The 21,070-nt window shown below is 31.5% G+C and overlaps 1 protein-coding gene and 1 long non-coding RNA gene across 2 annotated transcripts; both read left to right on the top strand.

Moving 5' to 3' along the window:
* Window positions 1-201: 201 nt before the first annotated feature.
* LOC111629109 lies at window positions 202-15,819 on the top strand. Its single transcript, XR_002757277.1, has 5 exons — window positions 202-243; window positions 10,499-10,636; window positions 15,319-15,413; window positions 15,507-15,575; window positions 15,651-15,819. It is a non-coding gene; the product is annotated as an uncharacterized LOC111629109 (long non-coding RNA).
* Window positions 15,820-17,412: 1,593 nt separating this feature from the next.
* LOC111628867 (tigger transposable element-derived protein 1-like) lies at window positions 17,413-19,398 on the top strand. The gene is made up of 2 exons (XM_023372725.1): window positions 17,413-17,874; window positions 17,934-19,398. Exons 1-2 carry the CDS (start codon window positions 17,581-17,583, stop codon window positions 19,320-19,322), a joined length of 1,683 nt encoding a protein of 560 aa, XP_023228493.1. The 5' UTR covers window positions 17,413-17,580; the 3' UTR covers window positions 19,323-19,398.
* The last annotated feature ends 1,672 nt before the right edge of the window (window positions 19,399-21,070 follow it).

Genomic DNA, 21,070 nt, shown 5'->3' with positions numbered 1-21,070 from the left:
AATGAAGATCGGCAAATGTATAACACAGTTTTTAATTATTAAATGTGAATAATTAATGAAATATAGAAATAAAATCTTTATAAAATCTAATTCATAGACAAACTCTTGTGTAATTAATATATTTTTAATATACTTTGAGTTATTTTCTTTCAGATCGACAATTTTATGAAGAGATTTGGAAAGAATCCCATTGGAATATCCGTTGGAGGTTTCTTTTATGTCAAGAGAAATTTCGTCATAAGAGTAAGTATTTAGAATAACTTGTAAAGGTGGTTAGAAAGCGTTACAAAAATTAATATTCTGTAGGAAATTAGTAAGAATTTAATTGTGTTTAATTATAATTTCAGGTAATTAGCGGCTTATACTCCACATTATCTTCGTTTGTTCAAATTAGTGGTGTATTGGAACGTGAAAACAAATGTCTTGTGAAGTACAGAAATCACACAAGAGCTGTACAAAATTCAAGTGTTATGTCGTAATTAAGTTAGTTACTAATTGGTTATAATAATAAAATTTCAGAATTATTTTGCAATTGTTGTGTAATATTTAAATATATTAAAGATGTGAATGATGCATGAAACGTTGCATTGAATTATTACTTTCGAAAGTCACTTAAAGTGAAACTTTTCGTGATTTTTTACAAAGTTTTATAACATTATGTACACATTGGTTGTCAATAGAAAAATTAAAATGTAGAACAGATTCTTTGTTCGATGTTTCTCAAATTTGTCGAAATTCCGATGTTCAATGAAAACTAAAATAAAAAGTTTCTAACACAGGAGAACCTGCCGAAAAAGTTAATTTTATTTTATATACTTCAGTATTTTTGCCATATAAATTAATGTAAAATACGATAATGCGTTTCACGCTGAAAAATACTCAAATATTTCATGCATTTGAATAATTATAAATAATTAATTTTTAATTTAAACATTTTTATAATTAACTGGAAATGGTCATTAAATTTAATATGTGATGGCAGCAAATTATTTAATTTCTAACATAACTGTATGGTATAATCAGTAATGTACTTTTCTGTGAGAAGAAATGAGGTAACGTGATATAAACCAAATTATTTTAATTAATATGTGATGAATAAACACTATTTATGTATTTATACGGCTTTTTAGAAAAAATATGGCTTACATACGTCGATTACTTTGACTCCATTTTATTTCTCTTTTTTACTGTATATATATATATGCACAGTATGTAAAATAATACTTAAGAGTTTAATGTCGTTTAAAGAAAAACTTTTAATAATTGCACTCATGTCGTTTGTTTCAAAAAAATAAATGGAGAGTCAGGGGTTACATTGATTTATTATCTGTATTTAAAGATTTTCATGATAATGAATATACTTTTGTGTACAATATGTTCGTAATGATAAATCCGATGATATATGCCGTAATTTACATGTTTCGTTGGCACTTTAAGAGTACAGTATACTGCCTGTCGCTATTTGTCTTCGTACCTGCAAAACATGAATAATACGGTAAACTTAACCTGTAAACAGAGTGCGGATTTTACTGTACATATGTATAAAGTCCAATACTTTCACCAGTCCAATACTTGTCGTATTACAGAGACTCTAGTATAAAAATTTTCAAAGGATGCCCTCTGGTTTAACAATCAAGTATATCATATACAATTTACCGTCGGGTTTCGAACGTTTCGCTTTTCGAACAAATCTGTTTCTGTTTATCGGTTATATTTTATCCAGCCAGAGTTGAGTCTCTATTTACACGCACTTTATTGTAAGGTGTTTGTTTCGGTTTCTGTTTCAATTGGCGGTAATTGAAGGTTTCGTTATAACTATATATGTATAGAACAGATATAGAATATACATATACATAATATGTTATACAGAATACTGTATTTGATTTTCAGGCATTTTTATGCATGAAATACAGCAAAAAATGCTTTGTTTTACAGGAAGAGAACTGGCTATCCTATGTTATATTGTTTCTTATGAGTAAAGGAAATAATTATTAAGGATGAGCGGCTAAGGTTCGTTCTAATAGTTTTAAAGTCGCAGTTGCTATGTGAAGTAAAGATTTGGGCGTCAATATTTTTGTTCAAAGTTATAATCGCAGTGTGAGGGTTTTCTTGACCGTTAGTATAGTAGAAACAGTTAAGGTTGCTGAAAAGAGTGATCCTCCTGTTGCAACAGTCGGGTTCCTGCACAACAAGGATGTCAGCTTGATGGTTGTTGGCAACTTGCATAGCTTCTGTAGTATTTGCCTTACACTTCTGTAGATTGATCTGTAGCAGTGTTATATTATTTTTGAAGAGGAGAGTATTCATAATTCGTTTGTTTTATTAATTGTTTTTTTTTTTAATTTAAGGGTCTGTGGACAGTGTGGTTCAAATTCTTTATGGTTCATTAGTTGAATTCTCTCCATTTGTAATTATTTGTTGTTTGTCTTGCAGTTTATGCAACGAGGAAGCTGTGTTGGCCGCTACAAAATCTTTTAAATGATAGCTTTTTAAACAGCGGCTGTACCTTTAAGTCACAGTGCACTCTCTCGCAATATAATTAAATTTACAACAGTTATAACCTCTATGATGTGGATGAAGTCATCGTTCTGAATATTTTCCCAGGAAATGGCTAGTAACTTTCCTTAATTAATTGTTTTCTAATGTCAGGAGTTGTAGACTTTACTACATGGCAGCAGTTTTCACGTACATTTCTTTTGGTGATATTAATGCTAATCCATGTAGCAGCGACCAATTCCTCCCTGGGGATAATGTATAGAGCTCCATTTTGATCGTAAATTGCTTCGATAATATCGTTATCGTCGATTGAGTTCGAAACATTCAGAAGTATGATCCGTGGTCTTCGTCCTTCAGATATTTTAGTTATTACTTTGCAACTAATTTCGGGCAGTGCTTTAATAGCCTTTGATATTAAGGCCTTTGCAGTATTACGGCTTCCCGTTCAAAAACATATTATATCACCTTTCATTTCCTTAATTGCAGTAACTTTTATACGATGTTTATTCGGTTTAATTTTGTTAGTGATTTCTGAATAAACGTTTCGCATATTAATTTTTGCTCCACCATCTTGTTTCACCGTGGTTTACTTGTGCGATTTTGGGATTTGTGTCACGGGTCCAAATTTATTCTTAATATTTTAAGCAATATATGGATGGTAGCATATTTTATGGTGTTTACAGGGATATTCGTTTAATTGCGTTACTGTAATTACACGGAATTTTTAACGGTTCAATATTGGTGGACAATGATTGATTGAGGAAAACGTCAAAAAACGGATTTACCCTTTTATATAGTCTACAAATTTCTGTTAATAATGTGTTAATTTGTTACACATGTGACGGAATTTGAGGGGTGTGTCTCTTCTAAACCATGCATCATATACTTGTGAGATTTAACACGATTTAATGCATTTCTTGATGTTTAAATGGTCATTTTTTGACCGAATGCGTTAGTTTCCTTCTTTTATATATAACATATCAGAAACTAGAAATGAAACACAATTGAAAAGTCGTATCTAATGTATAGAAGTGCCTTCTTGTGTAGACGGGTTTTCGATATAGTTCATTGAAATTTCCGGCCCCTAAGGTTTCCGTATCTGCTCTGGATTTAATGATATCTTGTTCCTGTGATTTATAGTTTTCATAATAATGAAGTCATGTTGGTAATCTATCTAACTTCTGTTTCGCAAACAATTTCTTTTGAAATTACACGATCCTCGTAATTCTATCTGTCATTTTAATGAGAAATTCATTTTATTCTGACTGATGGAATAAGGTTGATCCCAACTACGAATTGAACACAAAAATATTAACAGCTCGTAAAGTTGTACGCATGATAATCCGAATAAATTGTATGATTCTTGTAAATTGAGGAAAAATGTATCAGATGCTCAGATTAAATGATGTAATAATCATATAGAGCTATTGTTAGGGGAGACCGGGGCAAGATCGGCATGTTAAGCTTTACTTAAATTTTGTGTAATAAATACTGCTGTAAACTGAAAAAAAAAGCTTTGCATATTGTCTATTGGAATGTTACCTTAGTATAGAACTGGTTAAAATCAGTTTGGAAATAAAAATAATTAAAATAATTACAACTTTACAAGAAGAGAGAAATTGACGAAGTTGCCCCGGGTATAGGGGCAAGATCGGCAACTTCTCTCTTTTTGTAAAGTTGTAATTATTTTAATTATTTTTATTAAAGTTGCCCCTGGTATAGGGGCAACAGTAATGGGGCAAGATAGGCACGTATATAAAATTATGTTATTAACAATGTATAAGTTGGAATTCACTATTAAAACAAAGAAATACAAATCCAACACCCATTTAATATTATTACAACGAAATGCAAGTTCAAAGACATATATACATGAATAACAAATGCAAACATGTTTTCATTTATCATCTGTTTGATTTTTATCCTTTGCTTCTAATGTGGCTTTATGTTGCCGATCTTACCCCGCTAGTCATCATTTCGAAACATTAAGTACAACCCTGAGAACAGAATGCCAAGCCACGATCTGGCCACGTGAATAAGTTGAAGTTACATCCTTCTAACAGGAAAAGTAACTTTCGTTATCATGGAATTATAACAAAACCTGCCAATTCAATATAAATGGAAAAAAAATATTATATGGAATTGAACGAAAATGAAAATTTGCTTGATAATTCAACTACGCTTGTTGGAGAACAATAAAAACACTACACTCAACAAGCCACCAATAAAACCTATAACCAAAGTCTCCTTTTAATTTGTTTTTAAAAAAAAAGTGCTTGACAAACTTGCCCCGCATGCCGAAGTTGCCCCGGTCTCCCCTAAATAATGTAAATTATCCTGGCAATTATTCTTGGCTCAGCATTATGTTCATAATACATTTCCAGTGTAGAATAGAAGTTCGTATATTCTTTATCGTGGTTTCCGACCCCTAAGTTTTTGTATCTAAGCTTTTTCGTTCAACATAACGATACCATTAAAAATTAAATTCAAACGATGCGAATTTAACATTTTTAGCATTGTAGTTTTAAGAAATTCAAATCCTTTGCTGGGAAAATGTATATAATAACACGTATTATATGTATAACATATAGAATTTTGAAGGATGAAAGATGGAGCCCAGCCATTAATATTGATCTTACTCTCATTTCTTTATATAGAAAAACATTATTCGAGAAATAAGGGACCTCCAGTCTATATTTAGGCATATCGACTTTCCATGTGTGCCTGAAAGTATATTATAATATTAATCACGTCAGTTGATGTTTCTGTGAAAGATAGAAGTTTACTACAAGTGTTAAATTACATTTAAAGCAGTTTTTCTGACTGAAATACTTTTAATCGTATTATTTTTTACAGAAATGTTATTTCACATAAATTAATATAAAAAATTATTTAAAATGTTAAAGAAAACAATTTTCCAGTAAAATACAACAATAATATTGACATTTTAAATACTTTTAACTGTGAAAAAATCTTTTGTTTACTGAAACATAAAATAATTATAGGTTTTTTGATAATTGCAGAGGGTGGAGTCGGGTTTACTCGTTCTCTTTCGAGACACTAATTAATTTGCTTTTGTCTATCCTTTAACGTTTAAAGATGACATTTTTCTTTAAAATTTCAAACAAAACCTATTTCGAGAGGTGTAAGTTGATATAATTTATAGCCAGACTTATTGACTTTTATTAGAATATTTAAAATTTGCTTTTTTATCGAGCGATTTGTAATGAATTTTAACAGTAAAATGTCGTGCAAGAAAACTCGTAATAATTGCACTCAGGTCGCTGGTTTCATAAAATAAATGAACAGTCAGGAATTACGTTGATTTATTTTTCACGACAATTAATATATTTTGGTGTACAATATTTCGGCAATGTTAAATCCGACGATTTATGCCGTAAGTTACATTATATATTTGCAGTGCCATTAGGTTACTTTACGCGTGTATTGCCAGTCGCTAGTTGTTTGTTGTACCTACCAAACAGACGCATATTATGATAAATACGGTAAATTATCCCGTGATCAAAGTGCAATTTTTAACGAACGTACACACAAAATTCAGTAAACCAACACTTGCCAGTCCAAATTTGTCGAATTACAAACAATACTACATAAATTTTTATACAGTATAAAGTCTCTGATGTTGCCATCAAATATTTCATATACATTCAAACTCGGGTTTCGAACGCCTCGCTTTTCGAACAATTCAGTATTCATTTTTCGGTACACGCCTGAATTGATGTCAAGCAAATTAATTAATAAAAATCCGTCAATTGATATTCACGAAATATAAATTGAATTCAAAAATTCGTAATTAATTATGATGAAATTGAATTAAATAAAAATAGTTATTGCATTATATGAAGGAACTCGTGGTGCTTATTTATGCTTTAATCAATTTTACGCAGAATTTTTATATTATACAGTCAAAATTATTAAGATTCCCATATGTAATCAGTAATTTGTTATACAAATCATGAATTAACGTGCCATATTAAACCTACAATCGATGTTTATTAATTAAAATATTTTCGAAGAAAATTAATATAAACCATTAAGCTTATATTAATTTATATTCATTTAATAATTAAGAGAAAATTTTCAAATGTTTGTATATAACAAACAAGCAACATTAAAAGTCGTCTTTAAAGTAGATTCACTCTTATGTAACGTAATGGACACCATAATTTAAACTTTATTATGTTTGCAAAACACAAGAGAACGTTAATTACGAAAATTCTGAATTAATTAATCGAGGCTTTTAGTGACATTAGCGTCCAGTTCGCTTATCTGAAAACAACGCACATAAGACAATACAGGCACTGTATTGTCTCATCTGCAAAGTATGTGCACGAAGCTTGTAAAGTTTCTTTCCAAGTTACGTCTTTCGTACTCAATTTTATGAGGGAATTTATTGTAATTAAATTTATAAAATTTTTATTATTTTTATAAAAAAAGACCCTTACGTAAAACCATGTCGCTTCAACACAAGCAAATATGTTTGGATTATATTTTATCTCCAATTTTATATTCTGCTAAAGTTTACGGATTGAATTTCTGCATTCGATGTAAATGCATGTCAAGTGAAATAAAGACACAGAAACACAATCCTGTTTCGACATTATTCATAATATACAGCTGTGGCATCGAGGTATTTTTGTGGATAATGGCGTCACTCCACTTAATAAGATTATACGACATGAATTTATATGCCATGCGTGTAATTCATATGTACAACGATTATGCCTTACCAGCTGCGGTGGCCACCGCATTTTTATCCATTTATGTAGCTGCTCAATTTAGTATTCTTAAGAGGAGTAAGATTTCACTTCATTGCATAATTAGCAGTTACGAAGGAGAATGGAAAATCACCGAGCAGATACAAGTATATCTGATTAGCATCGTTTCCTGTTTGTTTTTTATTTCCGTGTTGCTAAATATAATGACTGGAATTACTTTTTTCATAATAATAAAAAAACTAAAAGGCACAGATATAGAAGCCTTCGTTTGTGTTTGCTTCCATACAGTTTGGTTTTTATATATAGCAGGACAGATCATATTGTTCTTACTAATATGCACATTACTCGGCATTACATTGGGCAAAAGATTGATAAATCTCTCGTTAGAACTATTGAAACTAGACATAAGGAGCTTGTTGTTGTTAGAACTGAATCAAAGGACAAATAAAATTAACGCACTAATGTGGAAAAATCAAGAAATCTGGGAGTTCTTTGAAATGATTAACGAGAAATGGAATATTCTTATACCGTTTATATACACTCATTTTCTGTATACGACGTGTTTTCTTCTGTATGCGACATTATTTGTAAATATGGAACTGACACTGAGAACCTGTTTAGCAATCATTTCACTCATATTTCTTGCAGGAATTATTTTATTCAGTTGGGCCCTGTCTTTCTTCACGACATTGGTAAGTTACGAATACCGGTTAGGTTTTGATTTAAAATATTTCTAAATCCAATTATATCAATTACAGTTGGTATAACAATTTTTTAGATCAGATTCCAAAGGTCTAAGTATGTCTTTAACGATCCATTTAACTTCAGTTTAATTCACTGTTTCATGATTATTCACTCCCAATTCAAAATTTCTCATAATTTAAGTTAAATGCCTTTGTGTCCTTATTATATAAAACTTATTCTTTAAATGTATACTAAAGTATATCGTATTATTAGGACTTATGTACTGGTGTCCGGTGTCTGCGATATGAAAAAAACGTTTTCAAAGTGCTAATAATACGATCATCTTTAATAATATGATGGTTGTTTTGTGCAGCACTCAGTTTACATTGCGATTTTTTATACTCGAAAATTTTATTGTGTTAGTGTGATTATTTCTATTTTTCTATAGATTTGAACCCGTGTTAATAATGGATTACCAGGCGTGTGTGAGACGCCTGGATGCCTTTTTTAGCAAGATTTTTTTTTTGAAAATTTTCAAAAAATTTCAAAAAATTCAAGTTCTGTAATTTTTGCGAGCAGCGAAAAATGCAATAAATAACGTTCTAATTGCGTGCCGAGTTTACTCGCAAAAATAAGTTGAAAAAGTGCAGGCGTCTCACAGACTCCGCTCGAGCTTTCGTGCAGGAAAAATTCGGAATAAAAAACACGCTCGCGATAATCGCTATCGTCGATCGCGACGATCGCGATGATCTTTTTTGCTATCAATTCTTTTCTCCCAATAATTTTTTTTTTTATTTCAAGAGAAAGATCGATTTTAGCCCAATTTTTAAGCGAGATATTTATGATTACATTACAGTCAGCGAAGTCTCAGTATACTCTACAAGAAAATGGCGTTTTGACCAGCGTGAAATAACAGAGACAAAAATTTTCAAAATTAATTACGCCAATGCAAATTGCGCTAATTGTACAATTTTTGTTTCGTGCGTAACAATTTCATTTAGGTATTGTTGCCAATGCATTTTTTAATGAAATTTCGATAATATTTTTAGTTACAATTTCATGATAAACTCAGGATATTTTTCTTCAAGTTATAAATTAGAAGCTCACACTATTTACAAAAAATATGTAATTTTTGAGTCTATCAATTAACCGTTTTTCAAGAACCATATAAGTACACCTTTTATATTGGTTTGAAGAAATCACTTCATAAAAACAAATAACAATAGCTAAATTTTTACATTATTAAAAATGATCAAATTCTAGCTTTTTATTTTAGGCTCTGATGCCTTAACATTAAAAAATTAAGTAAATCTTCTCACCCTACTATCAAGTTTTATACAATTTGTATCAGGTTGAAGCCTTCTAGTGATGGATACGAGTTATCTTTTTTTAGTTAGTAATATTTTTAGTTGTAAATAAAAAAATTTATGCATTCGACATCGTGTCGTAAATTGCCGAATTTTTAATGGTCCACTTATCATTCTTTTGATTGCTTCATTTTCTGCACAGAAAACATTTATATCTGAACTATCAGCAAACAATTTTGATAGTTTCTGCAATATTTTGAACGATGTCAATTTTTATATTAGGCGATCGATTTAAGACTATACGACTATACGACACGACTATATCACATTTTAAATTAAAAATAAAATTATTATGGAATTCAATAATAAAAAACTTACTCATCGATTACCTTCACATTTTCGAATGCATAAGACAAGTAAAAGGTAATAGATACGTTGTATGTAAATGGCTTCAATATGCAACTTAGTTTTGGACTGTATTTACGAAACATTGATCGTGAAACGGATATTTCTCTTCCATCCATACAATGTATTTTAATTGATTCCATTATAAATTCGTATGCCAAATTAATGAAATTTTATTGAATACACTTTTGGATAAGAAGAGAAGAAACTATTGTCGATAAAGACTATTGTTTCGTTATAAATAAATATTTGTTTATGCGATTCATTCTAATTGTTTAATTCAACTAACTTGTAACTTTACTTTTTTATTTATCGTTTATCTATTTACCTCAGATCCTTCTTTCACCGTATAGCCAGAAACATTAACAACGTAGAAGACATACTTCATGTGTAATTTTTACGTTATAAAGTTGATTATAAAGTTGATTTTACGTTACGTTGATTTTAATTTTATGTATTATATTTTGTCTTATTTGTTATGGTTCTTGTTATTTATTAGGGGAAGAGATCTTCTGTCCAGCGACATTTCCTAAGGTAGACGAAATAAATAAATAATTCTTTTTAAATTACGTAGTTAGAAATTTGTAATTACACATATTTTTCGTATAACACTACAATTATAAACCACGGTTTAAGAATTGGAGAAACATGCGTATAACCCATTTTGCTCTAACAGTTAAAATATAGAAGGCATTGCCATGAAATTCCCAATTCCCAAGTGCAAACACAGTCATTAATACATTTTTTTATTCAAGCAAGCATGCGTGATGAGTCATATTTGCCCATGGATTTTACAGTATTGAAATTTTGAATGTTGTTTTGTGCCTCGTTTNGAAAGAATTCAATTGTGTTTAATTATATTTTCAGGTAATTAGCGGCTTATATTCCACATTATCTTCGTTTATTCAAATTAGTGGCGTATTGCAACGTGAAAACAAATGTCTTGTCAAGTACAGAAACCACACAAGAGCTGCACAAAATTCAAGTGTTATATTTTAAAATAAGGTAATTTTAGAACTATTTCTAAATTCTTTTGTAATTATTGAATATACGAAAGATCTGAATTGTATATGAAACGTTGCATTGAATTATTACTTTCGAAGTTAGTTGAAGTGAAGCTTGGTGTTATATTTTTCGTGATTTTTCACAAAATATATTATACCATTATGTGTACATTAGCGGTTAATACGAATATTAACATTAACAAGAAATATTAACATTTTGAAGTTCTGTTAAAATTTCAATGTTCAATGAAAACTGAAGTGAAAACTTGCTCAACGCATAACAACGTCTCGAAATGGTTAATTTATTTTATACTTTTCAGTAGAAAATGAAATTCGATTTTTTGACTTTAGAAATCTCTCAACTCGAGATGTCTAGTATAATAGATTACAATTCGTTGAATAAACTCTGGTGAATATACAAACAAAATATGAACATTTATACAGAAAATTAATTTCGTTTGAAATAGAAACGATTACACAGAAAAGGCGGCTAATAAAATTACTGAAAATTAGTCTTCTAGGTAGACTATGATATGACACGCAATTATTCATTGTGATATTGTCACAATTTGAATCTGCAATTTCTAATTATATTTTTAACTAGGTGTTATCCGCGGCTTTGTCCGCGAGGATTTTGCAAGCAAACTCTATTTATATTGAGTATTTCAACAACATTGCATTCCCATGATGTACCCTACTAATATGAAGTTAAAAACAAAAAATCGCATCTAAAATAGTGCAGTAGAAGCCGTTCTTTTGGTTAAGCCTTAACTCTCTCTCTCTCCCCCTTGGGGGTATTTCGAAAAATCCCTTCTTAGTGTGTGTTTTCATGACGTACCCTAACTGTGTACCAAATTTCACCTCTTTAGGTTCAGTGGTTTGCTCTGGGCGATGATGAATCAGTCCGTCATTCAGTCAGTCAGTCAATACAAGTAATTTTATATATTTAGATTTATTAAATTTACGATATATGTTGTCCATTCAAATCAGTAGTGGCTTGCTCTTGTACATCATTTTTTGTTTTAACGATAGAGTTGTGTTAGTCATTTATCATAACTCCTTTCAGAGAAAAATATTTCAATTTAAATAACGTAATGTAATTTGCATCTGAAGTTTAAATACAGTTAATCAGGGTCTCCTGCGTTTAATCTTTTCCATGTCTGTTTTGAGTTTCATTTATCTAACGATGTTTTCGAGATTATAGAAGGTATGAATATACATGTTAATGATTTCTTTGTTCTGTATGCAAACAGACAAACTCTATAACACTTAATACGGTATTTTAAACATGTTTAAAGTTGGATTTGTGATAATTAATTTTTTATTTTTGTTTGGCCCACTCTCGAACGTTTTGTTATTTTCTACAACGACATTTGGAGGTTAATTGGTATGCATTTAAAACAGAAATGTTCCCAAAAATATCTGCTGCTTAAAGGTGATTTAATTAAAGTTTTACTGTATTTAGTGTGTTTTAAAATGCTCAAATTATTGTGTTTAATATATTTATTTCTTTTATAGAAATTACAATAAAATTAAGTGAAAAATTTCTGCTAAATTTACTGTTTAGCAATACACAAATAAGGCTACCGTGTGAAAATTTAATTAATCATTTATAAAAAAATATATATTTGAATATCCATTTTACTATTTTACTTATAATAAAATTAACTAATAATTACACATAATAAAATTAATATGGGGCATTAGTATAATTTTAAAATGTTTCTATATTTAAAAAAATTTTTTTAAATATTTAAAAATACTTTAAATAGATAAAACTATGGAAGATATAAAAAATTTCAAAGAGTCAATTTTGAAAAAAGACATGAATTTTATTAAAAAAAACAATAAAAGCTAATAAGAAGTAAAATCTTCAATAAGACTGATTTCACTTGTAACTTGACATAATACATTGCCTCTTTCTCTCCATCCCCTCGATTTTTCACAACCAAAATTTAATAGCACCAATGGACCCGATATTTAACGTACCGTGCAAAATTTCGTTTCTCAATCTTTACTCCATCGTAAGATATTAAAGAAAATAAACGCAAACACGCAAAATTCTTTCGCCATTACTTTCATTTTTCGGGTTCAGGAGATTCGAAATGTGGAGATTAGGAAAGTATTCGGAGGGTTAAATTTGATACGATTCCTATACTTTATTTGTTATATATACATAACAGTCAGAAAATTAAAACGATTATTTCGAAATTATCAACATTGCTGTAGATATTGAATATTAATAGAAAAAATAAACTATAAATTTGAGATGCAATATTGTTAATGGAAATGATATTACCTTATTAGAAATAGAGAAGATTCATCGTGATTTTCGATAAAGCAATTTTGCCTTCTTCAACGAATCGATTATTGCATCAAACAAATATCGTATTTTTCTATCTTAATTTTCTAAAATATTTTAACAGCCGTTCGAAATCGAATGCGAGTTTAGAAATGTCTTTCGAGAACGACCTTAGAAATGTCTCAACTCGAGATGTCTAGAATGATAGATTACAATTTGTTGAATAAACTTTAGTGGATATACAAACAAAATAAAACATTCATACAAAAAAATAATTTGATTTGAAATAGAAACGTTTACTCAAAAAGGCGGTTAATAAAATTACAGAAATATAGTCTTCTAGGTAGACCATAATATATGATATGACCAGCAATTATTCAATGTGATGTTGTGACAATGTTCGGCTGCAATTTGTAGTCATATTTTTAATTTATTTCATTTAAAATACAAGCTTTCTATTACAAATTAGTGGTGTCATGCTCCTGTAAATTATAGTTTAACAGTAGATTCGCGCCAGTCATCTCCTTTCAGGGAAAACTTTTTAGTTGAAATAACGTGATTTCCGGTTTTCATCNCTTTATATCTCACCATGAAAGTTTATTTACAATCATGTACAAAATTTTGTTTTACACTTATTGAGTAAAAGCTCGATCGGTTACAATCATGCTTCGGTACAGAACATCCACTCGTCGTGCGTAGCGTAGCCGAAAGAGAGAAAAAGAAATATGGCGGACGGCCTGCACATGTTTTTATAGCGCCACCTGGATTTTCAGATGCAGCGCTAGGTTAAAATTATATTGGCCCGCCTAAAGTTTTCTTCTTTTCCTTTGGCCCGCTCTTTAAAAAGTTTGCCCATCACTGGTTTAAACGAATAAAATTATATCTCGATCAGTAAAGATTCTAAGTACTACAGCATGTCCTGCCGGCATATTATTTATATTACAATTAAATTTGTGTAATTAGTAATAAAATTTGTAATACTAAATATCTGGTTTGTTTATGTAATGTTAGTGTACATATTTCAAACTATACGAGGAATTATCTCGTAAGAGGAAGTTTGAAATTTATGGACATTTTAATATGCGCAATCACTTGAAGCTTCAATTTAGCTATCGATTGCAGTAAATAAACGAATAAATATTGATGTGGAATTTAATTATTTTTTTACCGCGTTACTAGGCTATTTCTTGCCAATTAGTGTTTGCTAAACTTTAAAACGAAAATAACTTCATAAAGGGTCTTTTGTTTGTAAGCAGCACGTTCTCTTATGTCAGTCTGTAACGCGATTCGTTAGAACATTCTTAAACGTCACACCATATGTTCTCCGCATTCTGTTCTGTATTGACGAATCGGAATTCGTTTCTGGCATTTACGCATTCACTTTTAAAATATCCGAGTTTACAGGAAAAGACTTTTCTCGTTATGAAGATTTCTAGTTTGGCACAATTACTAAATTCATAAAATGTGTATATTACTAAATCTGTCGTGAATTCTGTTGTAATCAAACAATAATTTCATCGAATTCAAGACTGCATAACGAAATAAATCTTGTAGTTACCTGAATAAAATGCAGCCATCAGATGGTACCTGCGTAGCTACAAAACTTCAACCATTGATTTCTGTTATGGAAATTTTTGGCTTGAATATGTTGGAGGCGTGCGAATGTCAAAAGAAAAAGTCAAGAAGAATTTACAAGTTTTTTACATTGTACAACAATTTACTCGAAATGTTTTTATGGGTAATTGTATTATTGATTGCTGCAAATATAGTAAAATCCGAAGCTTATTGCAATCACATTACTCTTGTCTTTGAAAATAATAAATTCTATATTTTATTTATTGTGTGGTGCGGTTCTCTGTACGCAGCTCTACAATTAAGCATTTTGAAAAGAAAAAAGCTCAAAATTCATCACTTAATGCGAAATTTCAAGAAAGAAGAAGAATTTATCATAATGTATCAATCGTATGTTTATTATTATTTGTTTTTCTACATTTTCATTCTGGTGTGTTTTCTCATCGCAAACTTGTATCTCGGCTATTCCGCCTTTAGAGCGATAAATTACGATTATAGAACTTCGTTTTGCCTTATCACTTTGAATCTTTGGTTTATTTATGCTTCGTCCCACGTACTTTGCGTACTTCTGTTTCTACTGATACTTTCGTTACTCGTGGGAAAAAGGTTGATAGACATTTCTATTCAGTTGCATCTTGCAATTGAAGGAACAATATCTTTTATTGATGAAATAATGAAAAAACTATGGGAAGTTTGGGAGATTTTTGAAGAGGTCAACGCAAAATGGGAAACACTTTTCCCTCTCATTTACGTGTTTTATTTGTACGAATCTTGTTTCTGTATATACATTGTTTTCTTCATACATGTAGATGTAATAATTGGCATGCTGATTGCAGTATTTTCGGTGGCATTTCTCGTCGGATCTTTAATGGTATCATGGGCATTATCATATTTTACTTCAATTGTAAGTATCGACACACATATGTAAAATTATAATTGTACAATTAATTAATGGACCTAACATTAATTCTATGATAAACATATTAATATATTTCAGCTCTACGACAATTTTATGAACATCGCGAAATATTACTCTTTTTCGCTTACAACTGAATACAGGTTTAAAGTATGTTCTTTTGAATTTATGACACATTTGATATAATTGTATTAATAATTTTTAGATATTTTAATAATGTTTTAGATCATTGGCTTTATAAAGAGACTTGGAGGAAGACCATTCGGATTATCAATGTGGGGATTTTTCTATATCAAGAGAAATTTCTTGATAAAAGCAAGTTTTAATAATTGCAAAATAGCAGTTTCTGGTCTTAATTGTAGTGCCGTTATCAACACAATGTAATCGTATCCGACAGCGAATATAACTTAGTGATAAAAAGCTGTGGTATATTGTCATTTAATTTCACCCTGTGATGTCCGAAGGTTTATAATGAACATTAAGAAATAACCTGAAACTCAGATTCTTAACAGATAAATGCGAAAAATAATTTACTGTGTAATTTTATAGATTTACATGCAATATCGCCTATTATGATTCTGTAATAGCGAGATTGCTGCAGACGTTTTCATTGCGAAAACGTGAACGTCGGACGTACAGGTTTTCGCGTTCAAAACTTCGGCCGCAACCTCCCTAATACTATGCTACGTTTATGCGATATTTTAGAATCACTTTGAATTTCCTAAATAAATACAGTGGAACTCCGGTTAACGAACGTCCTGGTTAACGACCAAATCGGTTAACGACCAAATCGGTTAACGAACTTTTATTTTGCAAAAATTTTGTCTCGGATAACGAACAAAATTCGGATAACGAACTTAACGGCTTTTTGTGTCAAATTTGTAAGCTTGTTGACTTTTAGGTTAATCGCCATAGAATTTTTAGGAAAACTGCGTTTTGACCTTGAGATTCGGAGTTTTTATAGTATTTCTTCCTTAAATCTCACCTTACGATTAATCCTGCATCCCATTTCTCGTTTCCCGATTGTTTTCTTCTTTGTCTCCAGGTGAAAACCGAAACCAGATCAGGTCACGAGAAAAGTTTGTTCTGAGGCGTTTATTTGACACCTGTTCGTCGACTCTGATCGGAAATTGTTGATAAACCTATAAGCCTTTCGGTCATAATTTAGCCTATTGTTTCTGCTATCTGTCATTTTAGAACATTAACGATCATATGCGATGTTTTTATACCTGTCAAATCGTTTCCCTTTTCCGAATATTTAACCTAGACCGACTGTTTATGACTGCTTCTGTCAGAGTTTCATCTTTCCCGCAGACATTCCACCTGATCCGTTACGTGATACGTTTTCGCGTCGCGTTTGTTTTGACAACTACACTTTTTTTCCTTACTTCTCCCTGAACTTTGGTCCGACTTAACAATAGTGTTTTCGCTTTTAATATGTGGATATTAAATGATAGTTTCCAGCCGTTCTGGAACCTCACAAATTTCAGTTGCTCTTAGGCGTGCCCGAGGTAAGCATTGCTTTTTCGAGTGTGTTATTTCTTCCTTGAATCTCACCTTACGATTACTTTTGCGTCCCATTCCTTGCTTCCCGATTGTTTTCTTCTTTGTCTCCAGGTGAAAACCAAAACCAGATCAGGTCACGAGAAAAGTTTGTTCTGAGACGTTTATTTGACACCTGTCATCGACTCTGATCGGAGATTGTTGATAAACCTATAAGCCTTTTGCTCATAATTTAGCCTATTGTTTCTGCTATCTGTCATTTTAGAACATTAACGATCATATGCGATGTTTTTATACCCGTCAAATCGTTTCCTTTTTCCGAATATTTAACCTAGACCGACTGTTTATGACTGCTTCTGTCAGAGTTTCATCTTTCCCGCAGACATTCCACCTGATCCGTTACGTCATTCGTTTTCGCGTCGCGTTTGTTTTGACAACTACACTTTTTTTCCTTACTTTTCCCTGAACTTTGGTCCGACTTAACAATAGTGTTTTCGCTTTTAATATGTCGATATTAAATGATAGTTTCCAGCCGTTCTGGAACCTCACAAATTTCAGTTGCTCTTAGGCGTGCGCGAGGTAAGCATTGCTTTTTCGAGTGTGCTAAACTTCGTTTTTTAGTTTTGTTATTTATACTGTATATTTAATCAATATGGCACCGAAGAAAGAGAGAAGTGACTGTGGAAATAGAAAACGTTTTAGTGTAGCATTAAAGAAAGAAATTATTGCAAAATACGAGAATGGCATTCGTGTTTCTGACATCGCTAAAGAATATAATGTGGCAAAATCGACTATCTCTACAATTATTAAAAACAAAAAAGCATTTAAGGCTGCCGAAGTGGCTAAAGGAGTGAATGTGATATCGAAACAAAGATCTAAAGTTTTAGATGAAGTTGGAAAGTTGTTGCTGATATGGATCAATGAAAAGCAACTTGCTGGAGACAGTGTTAGTGAAGCTATAATTTGTGAAAAGGCAAAAATTTATACAATGACTGATTGACCCAGACACCCAGTACAAGTGCAGACAGGCAGGACTTTAAAGCGAGCCGAGGGTGGTTTGATAGGTTTCGTCGACGAACTGACATTCACAGTGTCATAAGACACGGGGAGGCTTCAAGTTCAGATGAAAAAGCTGCAAAAGCATTTGCAGATGAATTCGTAGAGTTTGTAAAAAGTGAAGGATACGTCTGGAATCAAGTGTTTAATTGCGACGAGACCGGTCTTTTTTGGAAAAGAATGCCTAGACGAACGTACATAACCCAAGAAGAGAAAGCACTTCCCGGGCACAAGCCCATGAAGGACAGACTCACTCTTTTATTTTGCGCTAATGCAAGTGGTGACCTCAAAATCAAGCCACTTTTAGTCTACAACGCTGAAAATCCTCGTGCCTTTAAGAGCAAAAATGTGATAAAGTCCAAACTGCCTGTACAATGGAAGGCAAATAGTAAGGCATGGGTAACTCGGACTTTATTCATGGATTGGCTCACAGAAGTGTTTGCTCCTACTGTTAAAAATTATCTTCAGGAAATGGATCTTCCTCTTAGATGTCTTCTCTTAATGGATAATGCTCCAGCACATCCACCAAATTTGGAGGACGACTTGGATAGTGAACATGACTTCATCAAGGTCAAATTCCTTCCACCCAACACAACTCCATTACTGCAACCAATGGATCAGCAAGTGATTTCCAATTTTAAAAAGCTGTATACCAAGGCACTGTTTACCATGTGTTTTCAGGTTACCAATGATACCGACTTAACTCTTAGAGCTTTTTGGAAGGAGCATTTTAACATCCTGCATTGTATCAACCTTATTGACAAAGCCTGGAGTGAGGTCTCTCACCGCACTTTGCAATCGGCCTGGAGGAAACTTTGGCCAACTTGTGTCCCAGAGCGAAACTTTCAGGAATTTGAAGAAGAGAGCTCTCCTGATGTAGTGCATGAAATCGTGTCCATTGGCAAGAGTTTGAGAGTAGAGGTAGATGATGCAGACGTGGAGGAGTTGCTGAAAGACCATCAAAATGAACTAACGACAGAAGAGCTGGTTGCCATGCAGGAAGAACAGATGAAAGTCTTACAAGAAGAGCATTCGTCAGAGGAAGAGGCTAGGGAAGAAATCACCAGTGCTGAGATCAAGGAAATTTGCAGAAAATGGAATGATGTGCAGGAATTTATCGAGAAGCACCATCCTAACAAAGTTGTGGCTAATAGGGTCATTAATTTAATGAACGACACTGTGCTAGCGCATTTTAGAAAAATTTTGATTAAGAGAGTAAGACAATCAACTTTAGACAATTTTCTTGTTTCTTATCAAAAGAGATCTCGACTCGAAGAAACTCCCGATGCAGTGCTACCCGATATTTTTATGGAGGGGGATTCCTCTTCCAAGCATTAAGCTCCGTAGAAACGAAGGTATGTACAGTGCTACTTTATTAAATAAAGTTTACATATTTGTTGCTGTAATGATAGATACTACGTTTTCTTATATATTCATCAAAGAAAATCAATTTTACAAATAAAATTACAAAAATACTGACGGCTAGAACGGATTAATTGTATTTGCGTTAATTTCTATGGGAAAAATTGCTTCGGTTAACGAACAATTCGGTTAACGACCGGACTCGTGGAACGGATTACGTTCGTTAACCGGGGTTCCACTGTACTTTTATTTGTTATATAATTGTAAGTTTATACTTAAACTGAAATCGCCATTTAGAAATACATTAATAAAAATCACATTTTCTATAAAACTATTCTTTTAATTGCATTACTTTTAATTCCTTTCAGATGATAAGTGGATTGTATTCTGTTTTCTCTTCTCTCATTCAATTAACGGGAGTTCTTCATACAAAGAGATGCTACAAGAAACGTTTACAATATTTGACATCTAACAACGAAACAGTTTCTTAAATATTTAGAATTTTTAATACAGCAATTATCACTGATAACATATATTCATTGCTTATAAACTATTGAATCTTAAACTCGATGTTAATCTTTAAACCTCTATCATATGGTTTGAATATCTTTGATTAAATTATCTTCTAAGTACAGTATTTACAGCAGAGTGTTTAATCTGCTACTTGAGATAATTAATAGTACTGTATATTAGAGAAGTTGACTGAAAACAGCGCCTAAAATTTAAATTGGTATTCACAAATACTTATCTTCACTGTCCTTGCATGTTCAAAGAAAGTTTGTTTTAGTACTGATATAAAGGAGATAATCGATATGTCACAGATTAAGAAAAAAAACGAATTTTTCTCAATTATTGTGTAATTAACTTCAAAAATAGTAGAATAGAATAATGTAGTGTTGACTTTATTCTTTAAGTCTTCGCGAAAGTGATGCGATTAACATTCAACATTCTCAAATGTGAGATATTCTGAAAGTACGCTTTAAAGTTTCGTCTTTAGATTTAACGGACTCGAATATAACAGTGTTTGGATTTAACGGACAGTCTAACTGCATTTGTATTAAATGACATGTAACTAATAGACAAGGTAATGAGTTGTTGTCGTAGTTATGCTTATGTAATTGAAATTAGGTGTTTAAAACACGTTAAATTTTATTGAAATGTTTTCTATATGTATTATTATTTACGTACGCACCATAGTTCTTAGACTGTATACTAACTACACGATCTAACTGAAAATAAATAAACATGTTTTTGTAAAATATATTTAAGTAGAGAAATAAATAATGTTTTTAAAAACAATTTAAATTTGACTAAAACAAAAATATTTTTTACTACCATACTCCACAACGCGTTGTTGTGGCTCAAAATGTATCTATTATAAATGTATAACACTTCCCCCGTGGGGGTGGGGGAATTTTTCGAAAAATCCCTTCTTAGTGTACATTCTCTTGACGTACCCTATTAAAACGCAATCAAAAATGCAAAAAACACATCTAAAATAGTATAAATAGAAGCAGAGTTCTTTATGGTAGGCCTAAATCCTGTACATCTCCCCCTAGGGGGAATTTCAAAAAATCACTTCTTAGTGTGCGTTTTCATGACGTACCCTAACTGTGTACTCTGCATCTAAAATAGTACAGTAGAAGTTGTTTTTCCGAATAAGATTTAACGGTCTCTTTTTCCCCCTGCAGGAGAATTTCGAAAAATCCCTTCTTAGTGTGCAT

The sequence above is a fragment of the Centruroides sculpturatus genome, unplaced genomic scaffold (assembly GCF_000671375.1).
Source record: "Centruroides sculpturatus isolate CEXI.00-Female unplaced genomic scaffold, Cexi_2.0 scaffold51, whole genome shotgun sequence".
In the NCBI taxonomy this organism is placed as follows: Eukaryota; Metazoa; Arthropoda; class Arachnida; order Scorpiones; family Buthidae; genus Centruroides; species Centruroides sculpturatus.
Note: the sequence above shows the minus strand (reverse complement) of the source record. Positions and strands in the feature narration are given on the sequence as shown.

Excerpts from the sequence above, each read along its gene's own strand:
- LOC111628867 (XM_023372725.1), top strand. The coding sequence starts at position 17,581 with ATGGCACCGAAGAAAGAGAGAAGTGACTGTGGAAATAGAAAACGTTTT. Across the intron at positions 17,875-17,933 it reads AGCAACTTGCTGGAGACAGT|ACACCCAGTACAAGTGCAGA; the intron begins GTTAGTGAAGCT and ends TGATTGACCCAG.